This window comes from Chlamydomonas reinhardtii, chromosome 11, assembly GCF_000002595.2.
Source record: "Chlamydomonas reinhardtii strain CC-503 cw92 mt+ chromosome 11, whole genome shotgun sequence".
Taxonomy (NCBI): Eukaryota; Viridiplantae; Chlorophyta; class Chlorophyceae; order Chlamydomonadales; family Chlamydomonadaceae; genus Chlamydomonas; species Chlamydomonas reinhardtii.
The window spans coordinates 3,289,665-3,316,453 of record NC_057014.1 but is presented as its reverse complement, the minus strand read 5'-3'; the positions used below and the strand labels follow the sequence as shown (position 1 = coordinate 3,316,453).

At 63.9% G+C, this 26,789-nt stretch overlaps 3 protein-coding genes across 3 annotated transcripts; 1 reads left to right on the top strand and 2 right to left on the bottom strand.

Annotated features, from left to right (window-relative positions):
• Positions 1 to 2,768: 2,768 nt before the first annotated feature.
• CHLRE_11g480200v5 (uncharacterized protein) lies at positions 2,769 to 13,298 on the bottom strand. The gene is made up of 15 exons (XM_043067715.1): positions 13,119 to 13,298; positions 12,800 to 12,883; positions 12,486 to 12,595; positions 11,792 to 11,839; positions 11,348 to 11,402; positions 11,027 to 11,080; positions 10,130 to 10,750; positions 9,152 to 9,910; positions 8,860 to 8,961; positions 7,728 to 8,622; positions 7,413 to 7,529; positions 6,810 to 6,967; positions 4,733 to 6,531; positions 4,480 to 4,564; positions 2,769 to 4,173 (listed from the first exon to the last, which is right to left on the bottom strand). Exons 1-15 carry the CDS (start codon positions 13,203 to 13,205, stop codon positions 4,048 to 4,050), a joined length of 5,100 nt encoding a protein of 1,699 aa, XP_042919720.1. The 5' UTR covers positions 13,206 to 13,298; the 3' UTR covers positions 2,769 to 4,047.
• A 120-nt stretch (positions 13,299 to 13,418) lies between these two features.
• CHLRE_11g480150v5 (ribosomal protein S14) lies at positions 13,419 to 16,524 on the top strand. The gene is made up of 3 exons (XM_001697336.2): positions 13,419 to 13,731; positions 14,152 to 14,281; positions 15,605 to 16,524. The coding sequence occupies exons 1-3, from the start codon at positions 13,468 to 13,470 to the stop codon at positions 15,670 to 15,672; spliced, it is 462 nt and encodes a 153-aa protein (XP_001697388.1). The 5' UTR covers positions 13,419 to 13,467; the 3' UTR covers positions 15,673 to 16,524.
• Positions 16,525 to 17,059: 535 nt separating this feature from the next.
• On the bottom strand, positions 17,060 to 19,258 carry CHLRE_11g480132v5 (uncharacterized protein). The gene is made up of 2 exons (XM_001697271.2): positions 18,308 to 19,258; positions 17,060 to 18,071 (listed from the first exon to the last, which is right to left on the bottom strand). The coding sequence occupies exons 1-2, from the start codon at positions 18,759 to 18,761 to the stop codon at positions 18,022 to 18,024; spliced, it is 504 nt and encodes a 167-aa protein (XP_001697323.2). The 5' UTR covers positions 18,762 to 19,258; the 3' UTR covers positions 17,060 to 18,021.
• Between the last annotated feature and the right edge of the window lie 7,531 nt (positions 19,259 to 26,789).

The window sequence follows — 26,789 nt, the reverse complement described above, 5'->3', positions numbered from 1 at the left end:
GCTGCATTGGGTCAGGCCTCGGGAGTTGTTTTCGCAATTCTCGCGCGGCCGGCCCGGTCGCGAGCTGCAAAGGCTTGGTCTAAAAGTCGCCACATTCCTGGCGTCGGTTCCTCCATTTGCCTATTACCATATAGGTGGTCCACTATGACCGCGAACAAGCTGCCTTGAAGTGGGGGTAGTCCGAATCCTAACGAAATGCGGACCCGGCAAACATGTCGACATGCCCACTCGCGCACCAGATATGCCCCCCGTGCACTGCCAGGGATCTCCTAGAAAGCCCATATAGACACACGTCCGAATGAATCATGGCTGGGCATATTTACAGCCGCCGGGCGGACGCTGGGCCCGTCCGTGGGCCCTGCGCCGTGTGGGGTGGCCGGGCGCCCGGACACCGTGTGGCCCGGCCGTGTTGATTCCTGGCGGCCCGAGCGCAGTTACAGCATGTCATCTAGCCTGGCTCAGTACTGAGAGCCGGGCAGGCACAGTGCACAGGCTCCAGGGCACGGAAGCGGCCCATACCGCACCGCAGTAGCCGCCCGCCGTCAAGGGCCCCCACACGCAGCATGCATACCTCCGCACGCGCCCTGTCCGCTCCGCCCCTCCGCGCATCCCCACATGGCCTGACAGGCTCTGGGTACTATCGGAAGTGGGACGGCGCCCCTTCAATCAATCCCACGCCCAAGCCGCGACTGGGGATGCGCTGAATTTGTGTTGTCGGCGGCGGCGGGCCACGAACGGCATGGGTGGATGCGTGTCGGCGGCTTCTGGCTGGCCAGGGCCGCCTGCATCGCTATGCGCAGGCTGTGTGCCAGCCAGCCACGTCACTGCGGCATGCGTGGCTAGCCAAGGCAGCCTCTGCCGGCTGCGGGCGCAGCAGCGCGTGGCCTGGCACGCACCCCTGGGCTGGGTGCCGCCTAGGCGGCGTCCGTGCGCGGGCCGCTTTGCCAAGCTGCGATGCTGGCGACTGCTATGCATGTATGCAGAGGTGCCTGGAGGGCGCGGGGTAGGAGCGGTATGCGCCAGAGGGGCATGGCGGCCTAGGAACTGCACGCAGAGCACTGGCCGGGCACCGTGCCACAGCCCGACCTGGCACACGTTTGTGGCGCTGCTGGCGAGCGCTGCGAAATACTAGATATACAGTCATATGTGTAAGCCATATGTCGCACTGGTTGGGCTGCATTGGGTCAGGCCTCGGGAGTTGTTTTCGCAATTCTCGCGCGGCCGGCCCGGTCGCGAGCTGCCAAGGCTTGGTCTAAAAGTCGCCACATTCCTGGCGTCGGTTCCTCCATTTGCCTATTACCATATAGGTGGTCCACTATGACCGCGAACAAGCTGCCTTGAAGTGGGGGTAGTCCGAATCCTAACGAAATGCGGACCCGGCAAACATGTCGACATGCCCACCCACGCGCCAAGCATGGCTCTCGTGCACTGCCAGGGATCTCCTAGCAAGCCCATATAGACACACGTCTGGATGAATCATGGCTGGGCATATTTACGGCCGCCGCGCGGATGCTTGGCTCGTCCGTGGGCCCTGCGCTGTGTGGGGTGGCCGAGCGCCCGGACACCGTGTGGCCCGGCCGTGTTGATTCCTGGCGGCCCGAGCGCAGTTACAGCATGTCATCTAGCCTGGCTCACTACTCAGAGCCGGGCAGGCACAGCGCACAGGCTCCAGGGCACGGAAGCGGCCCATACCGCACCGCAGTAGCCGCCCGCCGTCAAGGGCCCCCACACGAAGCATGCATACCTCCGCACGCGCCCTGTCCACTCCGCCCCTCCGCGCATCCCCACATGGCCTGACAGGCTCTGGGTACTATCGGAAGTGGGAAGGCGCCCCTTCAATCAATCCCACGCCCAAGCCGCGACTGGGGATGCGCTGAATTTGTGTTGTCGGCGGCGGCGGGCCACGAACGGCATGGGTGGGTGCGAGTCGGCGGCTTCTGGCTGGCCAGGGCCGCCTGCATCGCTATGCGCAGGCTGTGTGCCAGCCAGCCACGTCACTGCGGCATGTGTGGCCAGCCCATGCAGCCTCTGCCGGCTGCGGGCGCAGCAGCGCGTGGCCTGGCACGCACCCCTGGGCTGGGTGCCGCCTAGGCGGCGTCCGTGCGCGGGCCGCTTTGCCAAGCTGCGATGCTGGCGACTGCTATGCATGTATGCGGAGGTGCATGGAGGACGGGGGGTAGGAGCGGTATGCGCCAGAGGGGCATGGCGGCCTAGGAACTGCACGCAGAGCACTGGCCGGGCACCGTGCCACGGCCCGACCTGGCACACGTTTGTGGCGCTGCTGGCGAGCGCTGTGAAATATTAGATATACAGTCATATGTGTAAGCCATATGTCGCACTGGTTGAGCTGCATTGGGTCAGGCCTCGGGAGTTGTTTTCGCAATTCTCGCGCGGCCGGCCCGGTCGCGAGCCGCTAAGGCTTGGTCTAAAAGTCGCCACATTCCTGGCGTCGGTTCCTCCATTTGCCTATTATCATATAGGTGGTCCTCAATGATCGCGAACAAGCAGCCTTGAAGTGGGGGTAGTCCGAATCCTAACGAAATGCGGACCCGGCAAACATGTCGACATGCCCACCCACGCGCCAAGCATGGCTCTCGTGCACTGCCAGGGAGCTCCTAGCAAGCCCATATAGACACACGTCTGGATGAATCATGGCTGGGCATATTTACAGCCGCCGCGCGGATGCTTGGCTCGTCCGTGGGCCCTGCGCTGTGTGGGGTGGCCGAGCGCCCGGACACCGTGTGGCCCGGCCGTGTTGATTCCTGGCGGCCCGAGCGCAGTTACAGCATGTCATCTAGCCTGGCTCACTACTCAGAGCCGGGCAGGCACAGCGCACAGGCTCCAGGGCACGGAAGCGGCCCATACCGCACCGCAGTAGCCGCCCACCGTCAAGGGCCCCCACACGCAGCATGCATACCTCCGCACCTTGGCCGCTGGTATGGCTTCCGTGCACTTCCGTCGGCCCGAACGCGAGACTTGCAGGCCACCTAGCGTGGCGTGGCCTGGCGGGTCGGTGCGTTGCTGCACAGATGCCCCATGGCCCTTGCACGGCTCGCACCGCTCCGCAACATAGTCACTGAGACACTCACAACGCAGGACGCGCGGCCCGCCCATTCCGCCCTCTGCCCTGCGTCACCGATGAGTCACCGGATCGCGTGCCGAGGCACCCCTGGCCAAGACACACATCAAGGAAGAACACTTGGGAAGTTGCAATTAGTTCCCGTGACAACTGTCGCGGTGCACGTGTGCGGTGTGTGTGCCTGCATGCCCTCAGTAGTGCGGTGCGTTGACTGATGGGTGTCGGAGGCTCGGAGCTAGGCCGCCGCCCTACATCCCCGTTGCGCGTTGAGTGGGCATCTCCCCATAGGTCATCACCACTCCCATGCTGTAAGGGACGCCAAAAGCGCAGAACAAGTCTTGGCACCTTACTGCTTGTCCTTGCTTGTACACAAGCAAGCAACTCGATGTAACAGCAGCGACACCCTTGCGCGCAGACGATAAAGAACATATGCGCACGCTCTGCACTCATCCGTGATCCATGCTGACTACATCGTGTTTGGTAACGTACGTGCGCAAAGGAACGGCTTCTTAGGCTATAGCATGCATTGGGCATTTGCAGTTGTGTGTGTTCCAGTGCCTACGGACATGCTGTGTGGTGTGCGGCTTTCGATAGTATGCCGTATCTGCACATGGGGAGGCAGTTTCTTGTTCCAACGACCTCGCAGGACGTCATTTCCGCGATGGCCAGTCTGACGCATGGCGCCATACGTGTGCGCACGTTGTGTTGACCGCCGCGACTCTTGCGTTGTAGCAGCCATGCATGCATCGGTACCGCCGTCAGCCCACGCCGATACGACAAGCAGCAATCCGGATCACAGGGAACACCAAGACGCCGCCTCACGCCAGCCGGTCTACACTCTACACACTGCACCGAGTCCCCTCGTTGACTCTGACACGCAAGCACCATCCCGTGCCAGACCCAGCATCAGCATAGCAGTCCGCCACACAGCCCGGCCACCCATGCCTGCAGGACACCATTCTAAGTCACTAGAACCGTCGGCTACCACCAGCTGCCCCGCCACCGCCCTTCACGCCCCTGCTGCCAGCCTTTTCAGCCGCTCGCCCGCTAGCTGTTGCAGGTCCGCCCATCACCGCCACGGCCTCCAGCCGTCCCTGTCAGCACGTAGGCAGCATAAGACGGGGGCGTGTGTGTGTCGATGGGCCATACGTCATCATGTCAGTACGCAGCGAGCCGGAATGCTGGCAAAGAGGCAATGCTGAGTTGCACGCCGTGGCCTCAGGCCGCGCTGTATCACACTGCCACCATGTGCCCGTGTATCCTCCGTACCCGTAACCCCCTACCCGCCCCTCCGCGGTCCTGCCCACAAGCCCAGACGAGCCTCAAACATTCTTAAACCGCGTGCGTCATGCCCACAACAACAATAATTGCATACACACACGTACAACCGTTCAACCCACCTGCAGGGTCACGTGCCGCTGCAGCACGCGCTGCACCCGTCGCATGGCCTCCAGGGCTCCCGGCGCACCCGCCTCCTGCGCGCGCCTGTGACGGGACGAATTGAAACGGAATGTTTACTTCAGCATGGGCCTGTCGGTGCCTTCATGAACTCAACATGTTGTACCCGCTTCAAGCTATAGGCAGGTCTCACCATGATTTCTGTGCCCGTAAAGAGTTCAGACACAACCCTCACACATCACCTCCCACACTTACAGATAGTAACGCGCCGCCGCCGCCAGGTCCGCGCCACGGCCCGCAGTCTGCAGCTGGCCGGCGGCGCCGCCGGCCGACGCCCCCGCCGCCGCCACCATCACGTGACCTGCCTCCGCCATCTGCCCCAGCACCATCAGCGAGGGGCCGTGCCCCCGCGCCGCCGCCGCCTGCCACAGCGCCGCCGCGCCGCCGGTGTGCCCCATGCTCCACTGCCAGCCCGCCAGCCAGTGCTGCGCACCTGCATGGCCGCGCGCCGCCGCTGCCGCCATCAGCTCCGCCGCCGCGCACCGCGACCGCGTCGCGCGCTCTCCCGGCTGCTGCAGCTGCAGGTCCAAGCGCGCTAGCGCCGACGAGACCGGCCCTGCCGAGGGCAGCCCGGCGGCGAAGCCGCCGCTGCCGCCGCCGCCATCAACCGAAGACCGGCTCTCGCCGTCGCCGCCGCTGTCAGCGGCAGCCTTGACGCCGGGCGCCGCCGACTCGGCAATCACCTCGCGTGCCTGACGTCGCAGCCGCCGCAGCCCGCGCACGCGCTGTGCTGGCGGAACCCCGGACGGGTCGAGCCCTGCCGCCGTCACGGCCGCGGTCGTCAGCGCGCCGCCCCTCCGGACGGCGCCGGGCTGGCGGCAGCAGTCAAAGTCCAGGCGGCACAGCTCCTTTGCGAAGCGGAGTGCTGCCGCCGCCGCTGGGTCCGCCGCCGCTGCCGCCGCCATATCCTCGCTGATGCCGTCGCCGCCGGCGATTGCCGCCGCTGCGGCGGCGGCAGCCGCGGCGTCGCCGCCGGCGCTTGTTCCCGCCAGCGTCGCCAGCAGCTGGCCCACTGCGACGTCGTCATCTCCCATCGCACCGACGCCCGCGTCGAAGCCGCCGCCGGCGAAGTCGCCATCACCGGAGGCCCCAGAGGCGCGGGCGCCGCCGCTGGCGCGGCTATTGCCACTGGCGCTGGCCGCCAGCCCCCGGCTGCGGACGCTATTCATCCGACTCGCCGCCGCGCCGCCGTCGCCGCTGGGCCGGCCACCGCCAGTGCCCTCACTGCCAGCGGCCGATCCCGCCGCCGCCGCCGCCAGTGCCGCGGCCGCGCGGCCCTCGAGCACCGCGCTCTGCCGCTCCGCCAGTTGTGCCAGGCACCACAGAGCCTCCGCCTCCACCTCCGCCGCGTCAGCAGCGGCCGGGCTGGCGGCTTCCTCGCCGGCGGCGCCGCCGTGGCTGCCGCCGCCGCCAGCTGCGCCGGCCATGGCGGCGGCGGCGTTGAGCGCCGCGGTTGCGAAGGCGTCCACGGCCGCGGCGGCGGCGCTGCGGAGCAGGTGCAGGTGTCCGGCGCGCAGCGCCGCACGGGCATGGCCGCGGCTCGCCGCCTCAGCCAGGCAGCGAATCGCCTCCGCCATCCCGGCCTCGTCCTTTGCTCCCAGCAACACCGGCGTCGCCTCGCCTCCCCCTCCGCCCCCGGCCAGTCCCAGCTTCTTCAGCGAAGCCTGCTGCTGCTTGATCTGCTGAAGATGGCACACGCCCAAGTTATACCACGCCGACGCCGAGCCTGCTTCCGCGGCGCGCCTGAACAAAGCCATCGCCATGGAAACGGGCGTCGGGGCCGCCGGCGCCGGCGCCGCCACGCCATCCGCACCCATGCGCCGCCGAGACCGGCCGCCGGTGGCGGCGGCTGCAGGCACCTGCATGATGCCGCCGCGGCCGTCCAGAATCATTTTGGCTAGGTTGTTGGCGGCGGTGGGGCAGCCGCGCTGCGCGGCTGCGGCGTACATCTGGGCGGCGCGCGGCTCGTCCTGCGCCACACCCAGCCCGTGCTCCTGTGTGTGTGTGTGTGGGGGGGGGGGGGATGGTTGTAGATACCAGCCCAAACTAAACCGAACTCGGGGGATACATAGGGTGCAGTGCAGTCAAGTAATGTAGGTTGTGATGCATCAAACAATGCATCAAATCGGGTGAGGCGGGCGTGGCACCTAAACAGTCCGATGCATATACACACACACACACACACACACACACACACACACACACACACACACACACACACACACACACACACCATACACGCAGGGGTCACGCGTGTTCAGCTTCCCCTCACCAGCAGGTAGGCGTATGCGGTGGCGGCGTCCCGGTGTCCGCCCGCCGCCGCCGCCGCGTAGTGCCGCGCCGCCGCCGCCTGGTCGGGCAGGCCGCCGGGCAGGCCCTCGCCGCGCTCCGCCATGCCACCCAGGGCCGCGTGCGCCGCCACGGAGCCGCCTGCGTGGGCGTGTGTATTGTGACAATAATGTAAAGAAGCACCAGCAGATGATATCATGTTGTGAAGGCTATACGGTTTACACATGTGCGTGTATGTCAAAGTGCATGTGCAGGCAGAGGCATGCGAGGGCATGTTCATGTGCGTTCGTGCCACTCCAATGTCAAATAATCTTCAATAGACGATGCTATGTTACGGTATGACAGTGATAAGGTTCACACATGTGCGTGTATGTCGAAGTGCATGTGCAGGCAGAGGCATGCACGGGCATGTCCATGCGCGGCACGAGGCCCGTAGCTGCTTAACCGCTGAAAACCGGTACCGTTACAACGCTTCACCTGGGTTGGGCCCTGGTCGTGCCACGCCAATGCCCGAGCCATGTTATGCAAAGTCATTCCCCCGCCCCGCCCCGCCCCGCCCCGCCCCGCCCCGCCAGTGCTGCCTCACCCCGCAGCGCCGCCTGCAGCAGCAGCCCACGCGCCACCGCGGCATCGCGGGCGTCGCCCCACCAGCCGGCCCGGATGAGGGCGGCCATGTCGGCCACCGCGCCCCAGTCGCCGTCCTCTGGTGGATGACAGAAAGAGGGGTAGAGGTTTGGGTGGACGTTGGAGTGTTGTTGTGTGGGAAGTGGGAGTTGGTAAGGAGTGAATTCGTATGCAAAGTGCGCAGGGCATGCACATGCGAGAGGTACCGCACCGCACCGTACGTGGGCGTGACGACGGCAGCTTTCGCCTGCCCGGTCAAGCCCCTGCCTGCACTCACCCGCTGCCTCCAGCAAACTCTCCATCTTCCGGAGCGCCTCCTCCCCAGGCACCACGTACGGCTTCACGGCAGTAGCGGCAGTAGCAGCCCCGCTGCGCCGCCGCTCCGTCAGGCCCGCCGCCGCGCCGGCACCCAGCACCTCTGGATCCAAACCCGCCAGCGCCGCCAACCGCTCGTACGAGATGTTGTGTACGGCAGGTGCCGGCGGCGCCGCAAATCCGGCTGCCGTGCCGTCCAGCCCGCCGCCGCCGCCGCCGCCAAGCATCACTTCCGACTCGCGCCGCGGCGAGGCACTACGCGACTGCGGCCGCGCCGCCGCCGCCGCCATGGCTGTGGTGCCGCCGCCGGCGTATGCTTCGACCAGGTACGCGGGCTGGCCGCCGCCTGCTACCGGTACGTGTGGCGCCGCGGCTACTGCCCCGGCGGGCGTGCTCCAAAGGTCCCGATACTTGGACATGAGCGATGCGGCGCCGCCGCCGCTGCGCAGGCGCGCACGTGCGCCCTGCGCCGCCGCCCGCTCCTCCGCGCCCTCCCAATCGTCTGGTCCAACGCCCATGCCCGTGCCCTCATCAATGCGAGGGGACATCTCGCCGAGGTACGGCGTGAGGTACGAGGGTACCGCGGTTGGCGCCTGGTACGGCGCGGCGTTACGGCCGGCCACGTACGTGTACGTCGAGTGATGGCGGCGCCCGCCACTGCCATTGCCACTGCCATTGCCACTGCCATTGCCGCCGCCATTGACGCGGGCCGCCTCATCCATATCCTGGTCGTACCGCCTGTCGTATCCCTCTGGCTGCTCCTCCTCATCGTCGTACGTACGGGAGAAGCGCACGGAGCGCTGGCGGCCGGGGGACGCGCCGCTGCCGCCGCCGCCGCCCGGCATTGAGTCGGGGTCCTACAAAACAAACGGGGCCACGTGGGGCGGGGCATGCGCACGAGCTTGGTTTTAGCGGGATTAGGGCAACGGGCTTGGTGTTGTGCATGCGTGCCACAACCGCCTAAATGCTTGGAATCGCATTCCCGGATGTGCAAGCGCTTCGGATCTCCCACCGCCCCCAGCCCCTCCCCGCTCCCCTATGGTGGGTTCCAAACGTACACACAGAGCACAAGGACGCAAGCAAACACGCCGCACCTGCGCCACCACCAGCATTGGCGGCGCCGCCATGCCGCCGGGTGCCGCCATGGCCGGCTGTAGCACCACCGCACCGGATGAGGTCATGGTGGCCGACACAGGCTGTAGCAGGGCGAGTGGGAGACACATTCACATAGACACACTCACATTCACATTAGACGCGAAGCTGCACCTAGTTGCACCCGGACCAGCGCCCAGACCATACAACCACAAGAGATAACGTGCTGCCATCCTTGTGCCATAGAACAAAGGTTATGCTGATGTACTTTCCTGCCAACACCCCCACACACACCTGTAACACCATGACACTGCCCGGCGCAGCACCCGGCACCACTGCCGGCACGGCGGTAGCAGCAGTAGCCCCCGCGCCCAGCCACGGGCCGGTCGTTGCTACAGCCGGAGGCTGATGTGGTGGCGGCGGTGCCGGACTGCCGTACAGGGACGACGTGGCGGGCGAGTACGGCGATGCGTACGGATTGTACTGCTGCTGCGGCGCTGCTGTGGAGTACGGCGGCGGTGAGGTGACGTACGACAGCCCAGGGGAGGGCGGCGAGGAGGGCGGGGAGAAGTACTTGTAGGCCGGGGGCGAGCCAGGCCGTGGCACGGACGTGTGCCCGTACGGTCCTGACGTCGGGTGGGCGGTTGCGGTTGTGTACGGGCTGGTACCGTTCATACCAGTCGACCCGTACAGGGGTTGGCGGGGGCTGTAGCTACTGTCCGCCGCCGGCGCATTGTGTGTGTGCTGTTGCGGCGCCTGGTACGGCGAGCCGTACCCGGCGGCGCCGCGGCTGCCGTGGCCAGCAATCGACGCCACGGTTGGCATGTGCGGCGGCGGCGCGTACGGCGAATGCGGCGAATACGGCGAGCCGCCTCCTCCTCCTGTGTAGGCCGTGGAACCAACGGTTCCGCTGCGTAGCGAGGGCGCGGGGGAGTAATGCAGGGAGGAGGGGGAGGGCGGCGCGCCGCCGCCGCTGGGCGCGGGGGTGCTGGGCGCGGGCTGCAGCGCCTCGGAGGGCACCAGGATGGCACGGGGGCCGCTGCTGCCGGGGCCCTGGGGGGAACGGGAGGAGAAGTATAAAGGCGATGCTTCAGGTCAGAGCCGGGGGCCGACACGGCGAGCAGCGCAGCATACCGGTAATCACTCATCAGGTATAAGCGTTTATGCATTTTTTGTTGTCATGCCCGCATGCCGAAGCGATGCACGGCGTGCTTGCCCGCCCTTGCCCCCGTGCACGCACAGCCTACTGCTGCTACTGCTTCCTCCGCTCACCTGGGGCAGGTACACCACCACATACTGCTGCTGCTGCTGTTGTTGTTGCTGCTGCGGCTGCGGCGTCTTGTACGCCTGCGCCCGCGTCCGTGCAACGACCGGGGAAGCTGTAGCACCGGCACCCGCTGCTACTGCCGCTGCCTGCTGCTGCTGTGCCATGTGGGTGGGCGTCGAGGTGGCAGCATCGCTCATGATCCGAACAGACCGCTGCGCCACCACCGGTGGCGGAGCCATCGCGGCCATTGCCTGCGGCTGAAAAGCAGCTGTTTGCGCCGGCGGCGCCGCCGCCGCCGGAGCCGCCGGCTGCCGCACACTGGGAGATGTCCGGGGCGGCAACTGCCGCTGCGCCGACGGCTGCTGCTGCAGGTGTGGTCGCGGCGAAGTGGTGGTGGTCTGCGAATATAAATCGCTGTCCTCGGGCTCGGGGGGAGGCGGCAACAGCACAGGCTGGCGGCGGCCGCCACTGACGATTCCGCGGGCACCGCCGCCGCTGCTCATCCCGCGTGCGCCGCCGCCGCTGCTGCCGAAGCTGCGCGCGCCGCCACCGCTGACTGGGGTGCGCAGCGTGGAGCGCGCCGGGCTGTTGGCTCGGAGGCTGCCGGGTGGCGACGGCGTGTCGTCCTGTGACAACATGTTTCCAACCGGCGCTCTCACAACGACAACATGGGTCCCTTTCGCGCGACGCCAGCAAAACGCACGTAGCTCACGCGGCCAGATGCAACCTCAGGCCTTTCCCCCGAAGTAGCCCTCCATCCCAACAGCGAATCAACGGCAAACCAGCAGCCTCCTTGCCCCCTCGCCTCTGCCTGTGCTCCGCTAATTTGGCTTGGTTTGGTTTTGTTTGGGCTGGTACTTACAGCCCCCCCCCCCCCCACGCAAGAACGCATGCTCACGTACCCGCACGCTCTCGTACAGCGCCAGCTCAAATGTGTAGTGGAAGGTGCGGTGGATCTGAGCGGGAGGTGGGAGCGGCAGTTAAGTTGATTTAAAGCCGTGTCCGCGAGGGAACGTGCGAGGTGCAGCCGTGCAGTTAGTGGTGCGAGAGGTGCCGGTCTGGTGAAGCGCATCCCGCTTTAGGCTCGCAACCCCAAGTTAGGCTCGCAGCCACATACGCCCAACACTTCACTTCACGGTAATGCGGGATGTCACGACGGCCAACCGGCAGGTAGACCCCCGGTACACGGTGGTGACAGCCCCACACAGCCCCCACAGCCGCACCTGCTCCACCTCCGCCAGGATCAGGAGCACCTTGTCAGCGGCCTTGCGCAATGACCTGTGTGTGTTGAAGAGCACAAAGAAGCATAAGCGCAAAGGCATGTGTGTGTGTGTGTGCAGGCGCGTGATTGGGCGCATGCAAGTTTTGGTTGGCGCTGCAGGTGTGGAGCTGCCGTGCCCTCAACTTCTCAACTCACTGACCCAGCATACAACAGCTTGTCTGTGCCGCCTGCCACGCCGCACAGCTCCCGCAGCCCCCGCAGCCCCGCCGTTTCTTGCACACAGTTCCCTCCCTTCCACCCGAACATGCGCCCGCCTCCCGCCCTCGGCTCCTCCTCTCCTCTTTCCCCCGCTCCCTCCTCCGCCCTGTATTCCTTGCCTCCTTCCCCCTTGACAATTGAGGCCTGTTTCGTTTGGCTCGGGCGTATGCCTCCCTGCCCGCCTCACTTGAACATGAGCCCCTTCTCCGCCAGCACGCCAATGTCGTACTTGCACCTGTGTACGGCAGGGGTGGGGTGGGGTGGGGGTTGTAGATACCAGCCCAAACCAGGGCAGGGGGGAGGTGGGGCGAGGTGAAGCGGTCACAGCAGCGGCGATGGGTGCATGTAGGGCGGACGGGCGGGCGGGACGTGGGGCTGGTCGGGTTGGGAGCTGCGAGTCGTGCGGCGCCGGGCCGTGCGGTATGTGTCCAAGCTGGGACCATGCAGTCCCGACGCAGGGCCACCTATGCCCACACCCTCTGAAGCGCGGCACCTCATCCCTCCTGCCGCCCATCGCCACTCATCCACTTGCCCCCAGCTTCTCTGTGTCCAAGTGCACCGCTCCGCCCCACGCCCCCAGCCCGCGTCGCACCGCACGGCATTCCGCTTGCGCACACCTCAACCACATGAAGCCCCATCCCACGCCCTGCCCACGCCCACACCCCACACAAACCCCTGTCGCCACCCACTCCTGGGTTAATCTCCTGCCAGCCCCACCACCTGATACCTCCACCCCTACCACTTCCCGCCACCGACCGTGCCTCCACCGCCATCCACCCCTTCCTCTACACCCCCCGCTCCACCTTCCGCTCCACCCCTTCACAATTCACCCCGCCAACCCCCCACGCCACCTCCACCACCCCCTGCCTCCACACCCTCACCCCTCCAGTTTGTCCAGTGCGCTGTGCAGCTCCGTGGCCAGCTTCATGAGGTGGCTGCCGCGCAGGCGCTCGAAGTCGGGCTCAAACACCTCCCACTGGAACGGCAGGCGCTGTGCAGGGGAAGGTGTGGTTCGGGGGTGGGCATGAAGGGGTTTGTGGGGACTGGAAATGGAGGGCGAGAGGGGCTTTGTAGGACCACCCTGGAAGGCGCGACGTGGGAAGGATCGCTGACTTGCAATGAAGGAGGAAGATGAGAGGGGCTGACTGGCCGCCGGTTTCGCAATGGGGGGCGGTTGCTGCGCGGTTCTTCGCACCTGCAGCTCTCCAACCTTGTCCAGCACGCGCACCGCGTGCACCTCCAGGTGTGTTGTGGCATAAGTAGTTGCGATGCCACATATCTGCACGTGATAGGGTCTAGTGAGAATGGCTGGGCTCGGGTTGAGGAGGACGAGGACAAGGCTGGGTGCAGGAAAGCCGTGCCGTCGCGCGGGGGCATACGGGCGAACGGGCAAGGTGACCTGTATCATGCCCGACCTAGAGCCATAGCGATTATTTGGACATGATGAGGCCCCATGAGACGGTCGTGACTGCTAGTGATGCAGGGAGGTTGTGGGACATGCGTGGCGTTCGCACCTGGTCGATGAGTCGAAAGGCGTGCAGCGATTCGGGCCATGGGAGCGGCTGGAAAGCATATACGTGCCGGCTGCGTCCTTGTCCCATCGTGTATGCGACAGGCGCTGCGGCCCGGCTTCGTCAACGGATGGCCGGTCAACCCAAGCGTATGGTCATATTTGGTGTCATTGTAAAATTTTCATGCCATTGAACACTAATGTCAAAGTCAGAGCAATTTTCGCGGGTGCTTCAGAAGCAGCAGGGAGCGAGAACCACTTAAGAGCCAGTACGGCGCTCATGCAGCTCGGCGAGCGCCAAGTCCGAGAGCGCGCACCTTGCCCGCCCTCTTCCTCTCAAAACAGCAGCAGCCATGGCCCCCAAGAAGGCCGCCAAGGGTGATGAGGCCCCCAAGGAGGTGGTGAGCCTGGGCCCCACCGTCCGCGAGGGCGAGCACGTCTTCGGCGTTGCTCACATCTTCGCCAGCTTCAACGACACGTTCGTGCATGTGACCGACCTGTCGGGCCGGGAAACTATTTCGCGCGTCACCGGCGGCATGAAGGTCAAGGCCGACCGCGACGAGTCGTCGCCCTACGCGGCCATGCTTGCCGCGCAGGACGTGGCCCAGAAGTGCAAGGTAAATGGGCAAATTGAGGGTTGGAAGCTTTGCGGGCAGCCTTGTAATGTCTGCGCAGGAGGCAGGCGACTGCGTGCGGCGGCAGGGCGCTTCTTGACCCGGGATGCTCCTGGAGGTTTTGGCAGAAGCTTTAAGATGCAGCAGCAGTCTGGCGAGGCAGCGGACGGGCAGGCCGGCACAGGAGCTTGGCGGCCGGGCAAGCAGGGCGGCAGTGGCCCAGCGGAGAAGTGGCGCAGGCGATGCTGCAGGTTGCAGAATACTCCAGCGCACTTTTATCCGGAGCTATCAGCGGACGTAGAGGAGCCCTCCAGAGACAGGGAGGATTGACAGTGATGGAGCGCTCGGGAGCGCCCGCTTTGTGATAATGCTGAGCTTTGGGCTAATCATGCTGGGTACATTTTTTTATTCTGCTGCGTGCAGGAGCTGGGCATCACTGCCCTGCACATCAAGCTGCGCGCCACCGGCGGCAACCGGACCAAGACCCCCGGCCCCGGTGCCCAGTCCGCCCTGCGTGCCCTGGCCCGCGCGGGCATGAAGATTGGCCGCATCGGTGGGTGGGGTGTCGAGGACGTCCGGAGGGGATGGAAGGGAGAGGGAGGGAGGTTAGGGAGGGAGGGAACGATTGCATGAAGTGGGGGCAGTGCTGCCATCTTGTGCCCCGGCGCGCTGGGTTGCACGGATGATCTGGCCTTTGTAGGGGGCGGGAGGGGCTTGACCATAGGTTGGGCTGGGGCATACATTGCGGCTGGCGGCATGTGGAGGAAACGGATCACGGCGAGCAAGCGCGGACTCATGGCGGCAGCAGTCGCAGCGGAGACGTCCGCGTCAGCAGGCGCACGGCACCGACTGTGGCGCAGCCACTCGGCAGGCGGTGTTCGTACATTCAGGGTTTATGTCAGTGGCAGGGACAACAGCGGAGGTGGCAGTAGCACCATGGTGATGGATGCTGGCGCCTATTTGGGGCAGCCGCAGCAGCCATGGTGGGTCCGGGCGGCGCCAGCGGCAGCAGGAGCAGGAGCCGCAAGGCGTCAACGGCAGCGCCGGCTGCCCACGGAGGACCCGCGTCCGGTGCCGCCTCGTCGGGGGTGATGCTGCTCCCGCATGCAGCAGCGCTGGGAGCAGCGCACGCAAGCAGGCGCCGCAGGCCGGGGATGTGGGCTGGTCTGGCGGGCGGCCGCCACCGCGTCTTGGTACCTTGGCCTGGCCGGGAGGTCGCGGTCTGCGTGACGGGGGCAGCCAGCAGACGTACCGGCTAGTTGACGCTTCCGTGCAGCAGCAGCGGCCCGCAGCAGCAGCGCCGTCTGGCCCGTGCCTCTCGGCCTCACAGCTTGGCTTGCTAGGCCGGTGCTTGGGGCGCGTTGGGCGGTGGCGGGTTGACGGCACAGCTCTGGCAGCCGTGCCGGAAGCAGAGCTTGCACTGCGCACGGAGGGCCGCGCTGAGGCTACCAGCGTGGCCACACCACTCTTCAGTCACTGCAGAAGTCTGCGGCGTGCACAGCTCGGCGGCTTGCGGCGGCCCTCGCGGTGTTGCTGACCGCCGCAGTACGGGCGGCAGTGCCGGGCCTTGTGCTGGCGCAGTGCAGCGTGGCGATGTCTGGCGGATGCGCGCTGGTGCGGCACACGTCGCGCGGTGCATTTCGTCCTCAGGCGCCCAGCCAGCCAGCTGCTGCTGCACCAGCGCAGTCACGGTTTTCCGCAGGCGCCCAGCGCATCGTGCAGTCCCAGCCAGCGGCCCCGCAGGCGCGCTGCTCCCCGTGCCCCTGCGCTATCTCCGGCCGCGCGCTCACCCATGTGCGGCCTCTTTTACATTGCATATTATGGTACTGCTCCCGAACCTGACCGTTGTGTGCCCAATCTCTATTTCACCATGCAGAGGACGTGACCCCCATCCCCACCGACTCCACCCGCCGGAAGGGTGGTCGCCGCGGTCGCCGCCTGTAGGCGCGCGGCGTCGCGATATGCCGGTGTGCCGCAACAGCGCGGCGGCCGTCATGGCCGCAGCAGCAGCCGGTGGTGGTTTTGGTGGCGGAGCGAGCCCAGCCGGAATTGCAGCAGCAGCGGTGGCAGCAGCAGCAGCCTAGCAAGCGGCAGTGGCGGAGGAGGAGGGCGCAGCGATTTGAGGTGGCGGCGGCGGGCGCGCCCGCCTGGCGGCTGGCGGCGGGTGCATCGCCGCGGCGGAGGAGGCCTCGCTGGGTCTGTCCAGCCACTGCGCTGGTTGCGTCGTTGTCTCGCTAGTAGCGTTGCTGTAACGTGAAGAGTACGTGATTCCGAGGTTCCGGTCCCAAGTGCCGTGCTGTCTCTTGAGGGGTATAACGCAGGAGCGGGTTATTCAGCGCGCGCAGGTGCGGGTGGCGCAGCACCAGCGTCAGGCACAAGGGTGGGACCTGGCAGCAGCAGCGGTCTGTACCTGCGCCTCCGTACACGCACGTGGGGGTGTGATGGGACAGGGTTCAGGCAGGTTGGCGAGGTCCCATAGGGTGCAGCTGACGCCCATACCCCAAGCAGACAGCAAACAGTTTGCAGCGGCAGAGCAGGAGTGCATGGCTGGTCGAACGCCGGAGTTACTGTACCGACAAGTTGCTGGCTGGCTGGAAGTTTGCTGATGCGCATTGTACACGCACGTGGGGCGCCGACAACAGCGTAGGTGCAGGCGTAGGTGCAGGTCACGTGGTCTTTGACGCGCAGCAGCAGGGCAACTAGCCTGTGATCAGCAGCCCACACCTGTTGGGCGACAAGCAGGACTAAAGTGGGGAACATGGTCGTGGTCAGCGGAATACTGTCCAGTCAGACAATCAGACGTGGCTCCGCCGCTATAGGTTGGGTTAGACGTGGGCTTCCCCCCCCCCTCCCAGGAAAGACCACAGCCGCTGCGTCGCGCATGCACCATCGCACATGGAAGTACGACAGCGGCACGAAGAGGCAGGATAATTGATGCGTCCTGGGCCCATCACGACGTGCGATTGCCCCAAACACAAACGCATGCCGCGGCACGTGCACTCAAGTGACAGGCACAAATTTGCCTCTCGGACTGTTGGCCTGTGCCCCCCCCCCGCCATGGAGGCGGATGGAGACATGGAGGTGTGCACTACCGCACTGCCCACTCCTGACCCTCCCGTGCTACTGCCAGAGGGCTGGGGCTGAGAAAGGAGTGGGTGCGATGGGACTGGTTACGGGCGGGCTAGCGTAGCCCCTTAAGGAAGCAACCCGGCTACCCGGGTCAAGGGGTGGGGCATGGTGGGTGAGAGGCGGGAGGTCCAGGGGCGGCCGGGACAGCGCAGCACAACGGAACAGTCAGTACAGACTGCCCTGCACCATGTACCGCATAATTAGCTGATAGAGGTTACATGTGGGACGACAGCCGTGGACTAGCCAGGGCCCCAAAAACGTACGAGACACGCACGCTCACCCGAGGAGAGATCCCCGAATGACCCCCATGCTCCTCGCCTCCGGAGAGGGGAGGAACCCCAGGCCCGGCTCACCGCAAACGCTAGCGCTGCTCACCTAAGCCGTGGGTCGGCGTCATAAGACTACCTCTTGCGAGTCCCTAAGCTGACAAGCTAGGGTGAGGCCGGTGGCGAGTCCGCTGTTGGCCCTACCAAAATAACCCCTCCAACATCATCTGACGCTAGGAATGGGTGCTGGTTCGGGACAAGGTCCCAGCGGCGCGGAGGCCGACGCAGACTCACAAACGCAGCCAGCCGTGACCAGAAGTCCGCAATCACCTCCACACCGATCCTTCGCACAACAGCAACCTCCGCAGTCCGGTCTGCAGCATCACGGCAAGCGTAAAGGCGCTGTCGGCCGTATTCCAGGGCCGCCACAGCAGCCAAGCACACGATGTCCCACACCGCCTGCGATAGCCCTGGTGGCGCCTGTACTAACCACAACTGGTTCCGTGTGATGTCCACATTCGCATGCTCCCGCATCACATCACGCAGAGCCTCCGCCACCACACAGTCCCAGAAGTGATGAACCCTAGCCCCAGCAGTCATCTGAGTCCCACATGGGCACTTCTCCACGCGTCCATCTGCGGCCCACGCCGCAAGCATCCCAAAGCCCGTGAACCCATTGACTGCCAGACGCCAGAGCGGTTCCTTGTGTCGCGGCTCCCACACCAAAGCCCACAGCCGCGCCAAGGCCGCCCGCAGCGCATGAATCGCTTCCGCTGGCGGCGCGGCGCCGCTGTGGGCCTCTTGGATGAAGGCCAAGTGACGCACGCGGAGCGCGTCGTACGCAGGCGCAAGTTGAAGCTGGGTTGCCTGCTTCACCGTAAGGGTCAGCAAGGGCACGTCAGCCGCGCCATGCCGCCACCCCAGGCTCTGCGCAAGCAGCAGCCATACCTGGGGGGCAGGAGGCGCGGAGGCCGCGCCGCCAGGAGCATGCAGCGTGGCCGACGCCGCCACCCTCCACGCCGCCGGTACACGGGCCAGCAGCGCGGAGAATTGGGCAGCAGCATCCGGTCCGGACTGCAGCTCCGGCGGCACGCGCGCCATATCCGTAATGCGCAGGACGGGGCGCAGGACGGACCGCTTGTACTGTATAGTGCAGCGGCGTGCGAGGCGCGGCCCGAGCGCACCAGCCGGCTTGGAAGCCACCAGCTGGCGCACCGCGGCCAGCGCCTCCCAGCACCGCACTGCCGTGCCGAGCGTGAGCAGACCCGGCAGCGCCATGAGAGCTGGGAAGTCACGTTCCAAGCCACCCGCCTGAAGCCCCGCCGCACATGGCAAGACTGGATTGCCCCAGAGCGGAAGTGCAAAGCACCAGGGCCCTGGCACCAGCACAGCCGGGCGTAGGATTGTGACCGGAGGCAGGTAGCTGAGGGCACCCAGGAGGCGCACGAGGGCCGGGCAGGTTGCCGCCACCGGCTGGCCGAAGATTGCACAGCCATCGGCAGCGGGTCCGACACCGCCGGCCGCCCGCTGCATCGTCAGGACGCAGAGGGGGTGGGCGGCCGTGTGTAGCTGCTGCACCAGGGCGGTGGCGGCGGCTGTCCACGGCGGTACGTAGGTGCCAGCCGCAGAGCCGTGCATGTGCTGCAGCCACTCATCTACACATGCTGTTCCAAAGTGTGTCTCCTGGCGTGTTTTTGGGGTGTGGCGTGCGCCCCAGCCCGCTTTCAAGGCTGCGACCAAGTGTAACTGACTATTTGCGCCCTGACGCCCAACCCAGCGGCGCGCCATTAATTTTTGACAGCGTTTGCTGTGAGAAAACGTTGGTCAAAGGAGATGCACTTTGTGGGGTGGGTGAACGAAACGCGTTGACTCTTATGTGAAAGAATAGCCAGGGCGCCCAGCACCTTTACTTTTTTGCAAGCGCAAAGATCGGCCGAAGGGATGCGAAGCGCGGGACCGGTTTGCCCCCCATTGTGCAATCTCCCCAAGGCGCATATGCGTGATTCATCGTATTCATTAGATAGATCGAGATGATCTGTATTATCTACACGCGGACGGTTCCCCTGAAGCGCAGCGAGCGAGCCAAATGCACCACCAACAAGCTTGCCCGCGGATGCGACTTACTGTGCATCGTTGAGATCATCGGATGTATTGAATAAGTATCTATTTGTAGGACATAATATGTGCGCACAGTGCTCCCTGCTGACTGATTGACTGACAGCCTAAATCGCGCAATCTTTGCGGCTTGGCATTCGTCATAATGTATTTGGAAGCTCTCTATGTTGCTGGTGTGCTGGCCGCGGCCTATTCGCCCCGCAAGAACTGACCCGCGCGCCTGACCGCTTCTCCGCCCGTCCGTTCGCGCGCGAGCGCCCTCCTGTATGGGGGGGGGACACCGCCCGTGCTTGTGTGCTGGTGCCTGCGCCACCGTGCGATGCTTGCATCCCGTGCGGGGGGAGGGAGTGCCCCTCCCCCCAACGCCCCCCCCCCTTTCCCCATCGGCGCAAACTTACTGGCCGCGGCCTATTCGCCCCGCACGAACGTGCCTGACTGCCGCGCCCTGGCTGCTTCGCCGCCCGTCCGTTCACGCGCCAGCGCCCTCCTGTATGGGAGGGCGAGCGCCCCCCGAAGCCCCCCTCCCCTTCGCGTAGGAACACCGCCCGTGCTTATATGCTGGTGCCTACACTACGGTACCGTGCGATGCTTGCATCCCGTGCGGGGGGAGGGAGTGCCCCTCCCCCCAATCCCCCCCCTCCCCATCGGCGCAAAACTTCCGCAACGATGAGTGGCCAGGGGCTGAGTTAGTCTTGTCAGGTGGTCTGGTGAGGAAGTTTTGGGGGTCGGTCGTTGTGCCTGGGGGTCAGCCGAATTTCCGTAGCCATCCTGGCGGATTTCGGGAAGCGCCTTACAAGCAGGTCTAGAGGCCCAACGCAGCACCATATGCTCCGCGCCCTGGTTAGTGCGTGCGCTGTGCGTGTGTCCTGCGGCCTAGACGTTTCCCGGCACTCCTGTGCCTAGGCTTGTGGCGTTGAGGCACAGCGGTGGGGCTCTGGCGGGTTGAGGCTTGGCTAGGACTCACTGTGCGCGGAGTCACACGGACTTTGCCCGCGGGAGGGTTTGCAGCAAAGTCGGGGTTGGGCCCTGATAGCATGTGATGGCTCGGCGTCTTCGGGAGCTGGGACTGTCCCCTCTGTAACATCCGCATCCATATGCTCAAACATGCATGTTTTGATTGCGGTAATACAAGAGAGGACAACCCAAGCGTGCAAGCACGCAGGGGCCATCGAATGCTGCCTGGACGAACTAAAGCCAGGGGACTCCTGAAAAAATAGATAAACCTTCATCCTGGGACAGCTCCGACTAACCCCCAACTAACTCGTGTACGGCACCCCAACCCCCCTCAGCCGTACAGGAGGTAGCGTGGCAGTCGGCAGCTGCGCGAGTGTGAGCAGGTAGTTGTACGGCGGCCCGGCTCGGAAGCTACCTGACTGTAGTGACGCACACGGGTCGTTGGCGGTTGTCGGCAGGCGCGCGAGTGGGAGCAGGCAGTTGAGCGCACACGCGTGTGCGAAGCTGCGTCTGAGCACGGTGGAACACGGCGGAGGCTGGCGGTTGGCGCGGCGTGTGAGTGGGAGTGCTTAGTCGTGCGCGCGCCGTCTGGGAAGCTGCGTGTGTGAGCTGCGTGTAAGCTCAGAGAGACGCATGGGGCTGACCCGGTTTCCATGAGCTGCCTCTTGGCGCACACGGCTTCACATGTTTGACAGTTGGGCAGCAGCGCGGGCGGGACTCGCTGGAGTGCATGAGAGTCGCTGGTGTGCACGCGCGGGCGGGGCGCAGGGGAACTCGGCGGAAATTGGCGGTAGCATTCCGTTACAACTCGGCAAAAACTCGACAGAAACTCGCGAGAAACTCAGAAACTCAGCCGAAACTCGGGCGAAATTCCGGCAAAACTCCCCAGTCGCACCAGACTGCGACAGCGTAGAAAATAACGACAGAATTTGATATACTTTGCGAGATATATAAACAGGGATGCATCACGTTGCTTTCATCGCCTTGTGCAGCGCGCGATAGGCGTCGGCGCTCAGGTCCTCCTGCAGGCAGCCATTCCGCTTTAGGAAATCCCTTGAATTTTACTAAAAACTGTAGCTTGCCACCAACGTACTTGCTCGCCTCGAAGCGTGACACCTCGAAGTGTGTTTCGCCACGCACCTGCTCGCGCTTGCCGGTGGCTGGTTTCGAGGACATTGGCGGTCAATAGTATTTATGTAAATATTCTGCCTGTTGCTTGCCGCGCTTACGCCCCGCAGGCTTCTTCGCGGGCGCCGGCGCGGCGGTTGGGTCTCGTGCTTCAATTGCGCGTGTGGCCTGCTTCTGAGTGGTCGCAAGAGCGCGAGCAACGCGCCGAACCTGGCGCTGCTCCTGCGCGGCCTCTGCCTGTCGCTTCGCGCCACCCGACACCTGTCTGTCACCTCACGCACCAGTTGCATCTCTGATGGGCGGTACAGGCTGCCGTGTCACGGTGTACATCCGCTGTGAGCAGGTGCCCTTCTCCTTGTCAAACAGCGCCTTACCCTCCAGAAATCGCACGCGGTCAAGAGGCTTTTACCCACTAATCACACGCTGCCTCATCAGGGAAGGTGCCTCCTTAACATGCTGAGTTAACACCAAACACCAAAAGTTAACTTCAAATGCGTGTTTTTGGGCTGAGCCCCCCGAGCGCAGCGAGACAGGGGGGGGGGCGAACACACATGTCCGCCTGCGGTGCCGGCGCTCCCAACTAACGTGGCGCCGGCCTTGCTCTGGTACCAAGCAGGCGAGTACTCCGATCGCGTCGCGTTGTGTTAGCTAACGGAGCTAGGTCGTGCGCGCGCGAGCCTGGGTACCTCCATTCCTACCGACAACGCCGACCGCAAGACCGAAGATTCAAAACTCAAGGGCGCCCGAGACTTAAAGGTTAAGGCCACACCACCTCCTCGCTCTGGGTTTGCGGGCTTGACGGGCCGGTTCGGGTTCCCTCAGTCGGTTTGCTTTGGTTTCTGGAACTACTCCCCCCGGATCACCCCTGTCCGTGCGTGCGTGCGTCGTACCTGCCTGCGTCGGCAAAAAGTAACATACTGGCGCAAACCGCGACTGCTACGTATTATTGTTTGCTATTGTATATTGCATGTAAATAGACGGCAGGGAAAATTCGGGCGGACCGAGAAGTGCCTTCGCGAGAGCATCGACAAATGCAGCGCTGGCTAAGCTACCTCCAGCGCTGTTGGTGCCGGCCAGGAGCCATTGGCTCCTTATCCCCACCTAGCACCAAAGCGCTGGCGTGAAGTAGATTTAGATAACAAAGCCGCATCTGTACCCCTTTTAGCATCAAGGCACACTAAAATACCGCGACGGAGATATTGGGCTCGTCAGTTCCTGACAAGCGCCTGAACAGTGCCCGGAAACACGCATGACCCTGCTGCCATAACAAAAGTTTACTGTGGGAATGCGACTAAACTTAGGGAGCAGTCACATCAAGTTCCCCGCCCTCCCTGCTTCATTCGCTCGCTCGCTGATCGGGACCATGCGTGCTCATGCCCCTCCGTAATACCTGCCCTGATATAATGGAGACTGCCTTGTGTCTGTAGGTGGTGAAGGTGGTAGGACTAGGGGTGTAGGCCTAGGGGAAGGGGTGATGGGGCGGGTGACGGCGCCTGAGATGCTCCTGGGCCCGGGAGCATACAGCGTGGACAGGTAAAGCACTATGGCCGAGCCAAGTAGGGCAGTTCACTTAGGCAAATGCAGATTTGGCCGCGCCAGGTGGGGGATTTGGCTGGGGCAGCTGGGGATTTCGCTGGGGGAGGTAGGGATTCGGCCGGGCCAGGTAGGGGATTCGGCCGGGGCATGTCAGGATTCGGCCGGGCCAGGTTGGGGATGCGGCCGGGCCGGCTGGGAATGTCGCCGGGCCAGGTAAGAATATCTCGCGGCTCAGGATGTGTGCCCGGGGGACACCCCCGGAATTTGGCTGGGCGAGCGGTACTGCATCCCTCCGGCCGGGGGGCCCTTATAACGCCTGCAACACTTATATATGCAGCTAGTTTGGTCCCCGAATGGGGGTGCTTATGCTCCTGTGCTCCCAAATGCGAATCTAGTAACGCGGCTAACCTGGCTGGGTCCGCATTCTGCATGACGGCCTGCATTCCGCCTGTAAAATCGATCTCGCTACCCAAACGCAACTGGTCGTAGGCCGTACACCGCATGAGCACATGATTCTCATCTTCGACTTCATTTGCAACACATAGCGGGCATATCCTCTCCTCCCTAGGTCGTCCATAGGCGCGGTTGGCAGTAAGCGGCCAGCAGCATAGGCGGAACCTCATCAAGGCCTTGCGGTGCGCAACTGGTATAAATGCTCTACTGTGCCCTTGCATGGTCAGTGGTGCCGCTCCTTCCGCACACAGCCCCATCCAATGCTTGTACTTGCTCATCTGCACGCCTGGTTGCTTGTTGTCTGATGGGAAAGTGCTTGGCTCAGACTGCAGCCGCTCGTGCTTCCACGCCTTCATTAGACTCTCTCGAAAGGCGGATACTATTTGTCCGCCATACGGCTTATTATGTAACTGTCTGGCAGGGCTTGGGCTTCAAGGATACAGGCCCGTCTGGCAGGGCCTGGGCTTCAAGGATACGGGCCCCGCGCTGAACACTAGGATTGGCGCCACTGATACCAGGATTGGAACCCGGCTTTCAGGGATTGGGTTTGGAACGGCAGGGATTGGAACCCGGCTTTGAGGGATTGGGTTTGGGACGGCAGGGATTGGAACCAGGCTTTCAGGGATTCGGATAGGAACGGCGAGGATTGGAACCCGGACCTCAGGGATTGGGATTGGAGGTCGCGGCACAAAGGATAGCAAGTCAGTCTATCCTGGGGTGACCAGAGGATCGGTAGGATCGGTACCCCATGCCACCCCTCCGAGTTGTAACGGAATGCTATCATTGGAGCGATTTTGCGTCCATTGGATCCCATTTCCCCAGACTCCATTTCCCCGATGAGGTGCTGGGCCCCGACCCCGACCCCGACCCCGACCCCGACCCCGACCCCAACCCGGTCACCGGTCCGGGAGGCTGTGCGCACGGCAGCATCCGCAGTACCTTTGGTCCAACGCTTGTTACGACTCTGGCACTCAGATCATACTCAGACTTCAGTCGCCATTTCTACACCAGCCTCCTTTCACCTCAGCTCTACGCCAGTAAGGGCCACTACCTGCACACGCCTCCCCTCGTGCTCGGCATTGTAACACCGTACGTTGCGGTGCCATGTCACTTGACTCCCTTAGGGGCACGCCCCATGGATCGCATGGCGGTCCGCTAGTTGTTATGATGGGGCTGCGGACGTGGGGCCGCATGGGCCGCGCGGGCTGCTAACGTTCGACAGTGGTGTCGCTGATTCCACCACTTCCATAGCAAGTCCGATACAGGCACGGCACTGACTATGTAGTACGGAACGTACGCAGGCGTTAGGCCGAGTGACGCGGTCAATGAAGCTGCAACATACACGAGCGGCCATCTCGGAGCACCACGCGCTGGGCAATTAGTGCGCGGGCGCGCATTAGTACTAGTATGTAGACTGTGAAGGGGCTTCGAGCTCAATCAACGTCTCGGTTTCGAGCGAGCGAGTTTCTGGAACTACTCCCCCCGGATCACCCCTGTCCGTGCGTGCGTGCGTGCGTATCACCCTTGTCCTGCTGCTTTTTACATAGGCTGTTTCAGCCCCAGGAGGGATCTGCATTATCTTCATAGGCCTCTGGCGGGCTCTGGCGGGCTCTGGCGGGCTCTGGCGGGCTCTGTTACGGGCGTGTGCTAAACTGCGGATGCGGCTCTGGTGGGCTCTGAGGGGCTCTGGCGGGAAGTGAAGAGTTCGTTCACACCTACCGTAGGGCACAAACCCAGCCCAAGCCAAGCACGCACTGATATTCACCACCAGCCCATGTACCCCGCAGCTCTCTAGCAACTCCAATAACCGCGAGGGGAAGGCACAGATGCTGCATGCTTGGGGCCTCTTGGGGCCGTATCCTTCGGACCTCACTCAATTGAAACGGGCCCGCCTCTGTCGTGCCACCTAGCATTCTGTCCGCGCTACGTTCTTCGACACCTTCCTAATACAGTATGCATTGGTTTCAACAGGGACCTGCCGACGCGGGTCGCGAGCTTCTGCTTTGACCTGAGGGGTGCGCCACCTGCACCGCCCTCGTCTACCAGCCGCTAATTCAATCACCCGATCGACCTTCACTACTTGATTTATTGGGGTCCGCAGTAAACCTGCCGGACAGAATCCGGCCAAATCTACTAAACAAGGCGGAACCAGGCGGAACCAGGCCGAAACCAGGCGGAACAAGGCGGAATCACGCCACTCCTAATGCAGCAGCAACTGCAAGGACACATGCCCTCGTTGGTTCGGCAGATCCGCACGTGCCCTGTCTGACACACCGCAACCGCTATCCGAAGCTCCGCCCGCCGCTGCGCCTCTCCCACAGCTGCCAGCAACATCCCTGACTTCCGCACAGTTGGTAATACATGCAAGGGAATAGCTGTGTAGCGTCCCCGCGAGTCGGTAATGCAAGCAAGGGAACAACTGCGCGGCATCCCGTGAGTGTCTGAAGATCCCACCCCCCCCATAATACCAGCAAATTAAAAGCAGTTGGGGCAGAGACAAAATTGCGCGCTGTGACTGTACCGACTGAGGTAGCCGATGTCGCTGGAGCGTTTTGCTGTTGCGCATTCCTCACGCGCGCTCGGGGCGCCCGGCCAGGCAATTCCACCACACACAATGCGACGCCACGCACACAGCGCGAGAGAGATGGGACCGTCGCACCTGCAGTCAGGCGTCCAGCGTCCACGGATGAGCGCTAGACTGAGGGTAAAGTTAATGCGAGCGGCGTGCAGCAAAACAATGGCCGGGCGACAGTGTGCAAAGCAAGGGCAGTAACAGGGCGCGACAAGGCAGAAGAAGGGGCCCGAGATGTACGGCGTGGTGGGCGACCGAATGCGGTGCAACACGCCAACATCACAAAATGAGGTGAGGAAGCGTAGCTGACATTAAGGCGAGAAGCTGTGACTTTGGGAGGGGGGCTGAGAGCGCGCCCTAAGGTATCAGATTCGGGCATGTTTCAAGGACTGGCAAAGTGTTTTACTGTGAGATGTTTGCTGGAAGAGTCTGTGCTGGAGAGCGAATTATATCTGCTGCCAGAGGCTGTGGAGCGAAATTTGGGACATGGGACCAGGGGACCAGGGGACAGGGACAGCTGTAGGTGCTGCAGGTTTAGCTGCAGGTGGGAAAAAACTGGCGCTGCAGAGGCCGGAGTGAGGCCTGACTGGCGACTGGATGCTGACCGTGGGTGGAAGCTGGGAGCTGCACATGACTTCCGCACAGCTGGCCCTCAGTCGCTGTCGCACATGTCCAAGAGCTTCGTGGCCTCCTTCAGGCGCCACTTATTGACGAGTCTTTACATGACCATGAACACGCTTCACGATATACTTCATCATGTTTCGTTACATGTATGCTCCGGTGTCCCGGAATCTCCTTTGCAAACATGGTTGGATTTATGCCGTGGCAGACAGGGGCGGGGGTAAGATCTACATTTTTGGGCTGAGCCCCCCGAGCGAAGCGATCCAGGGGGGGGCGAAGCCCCCCAG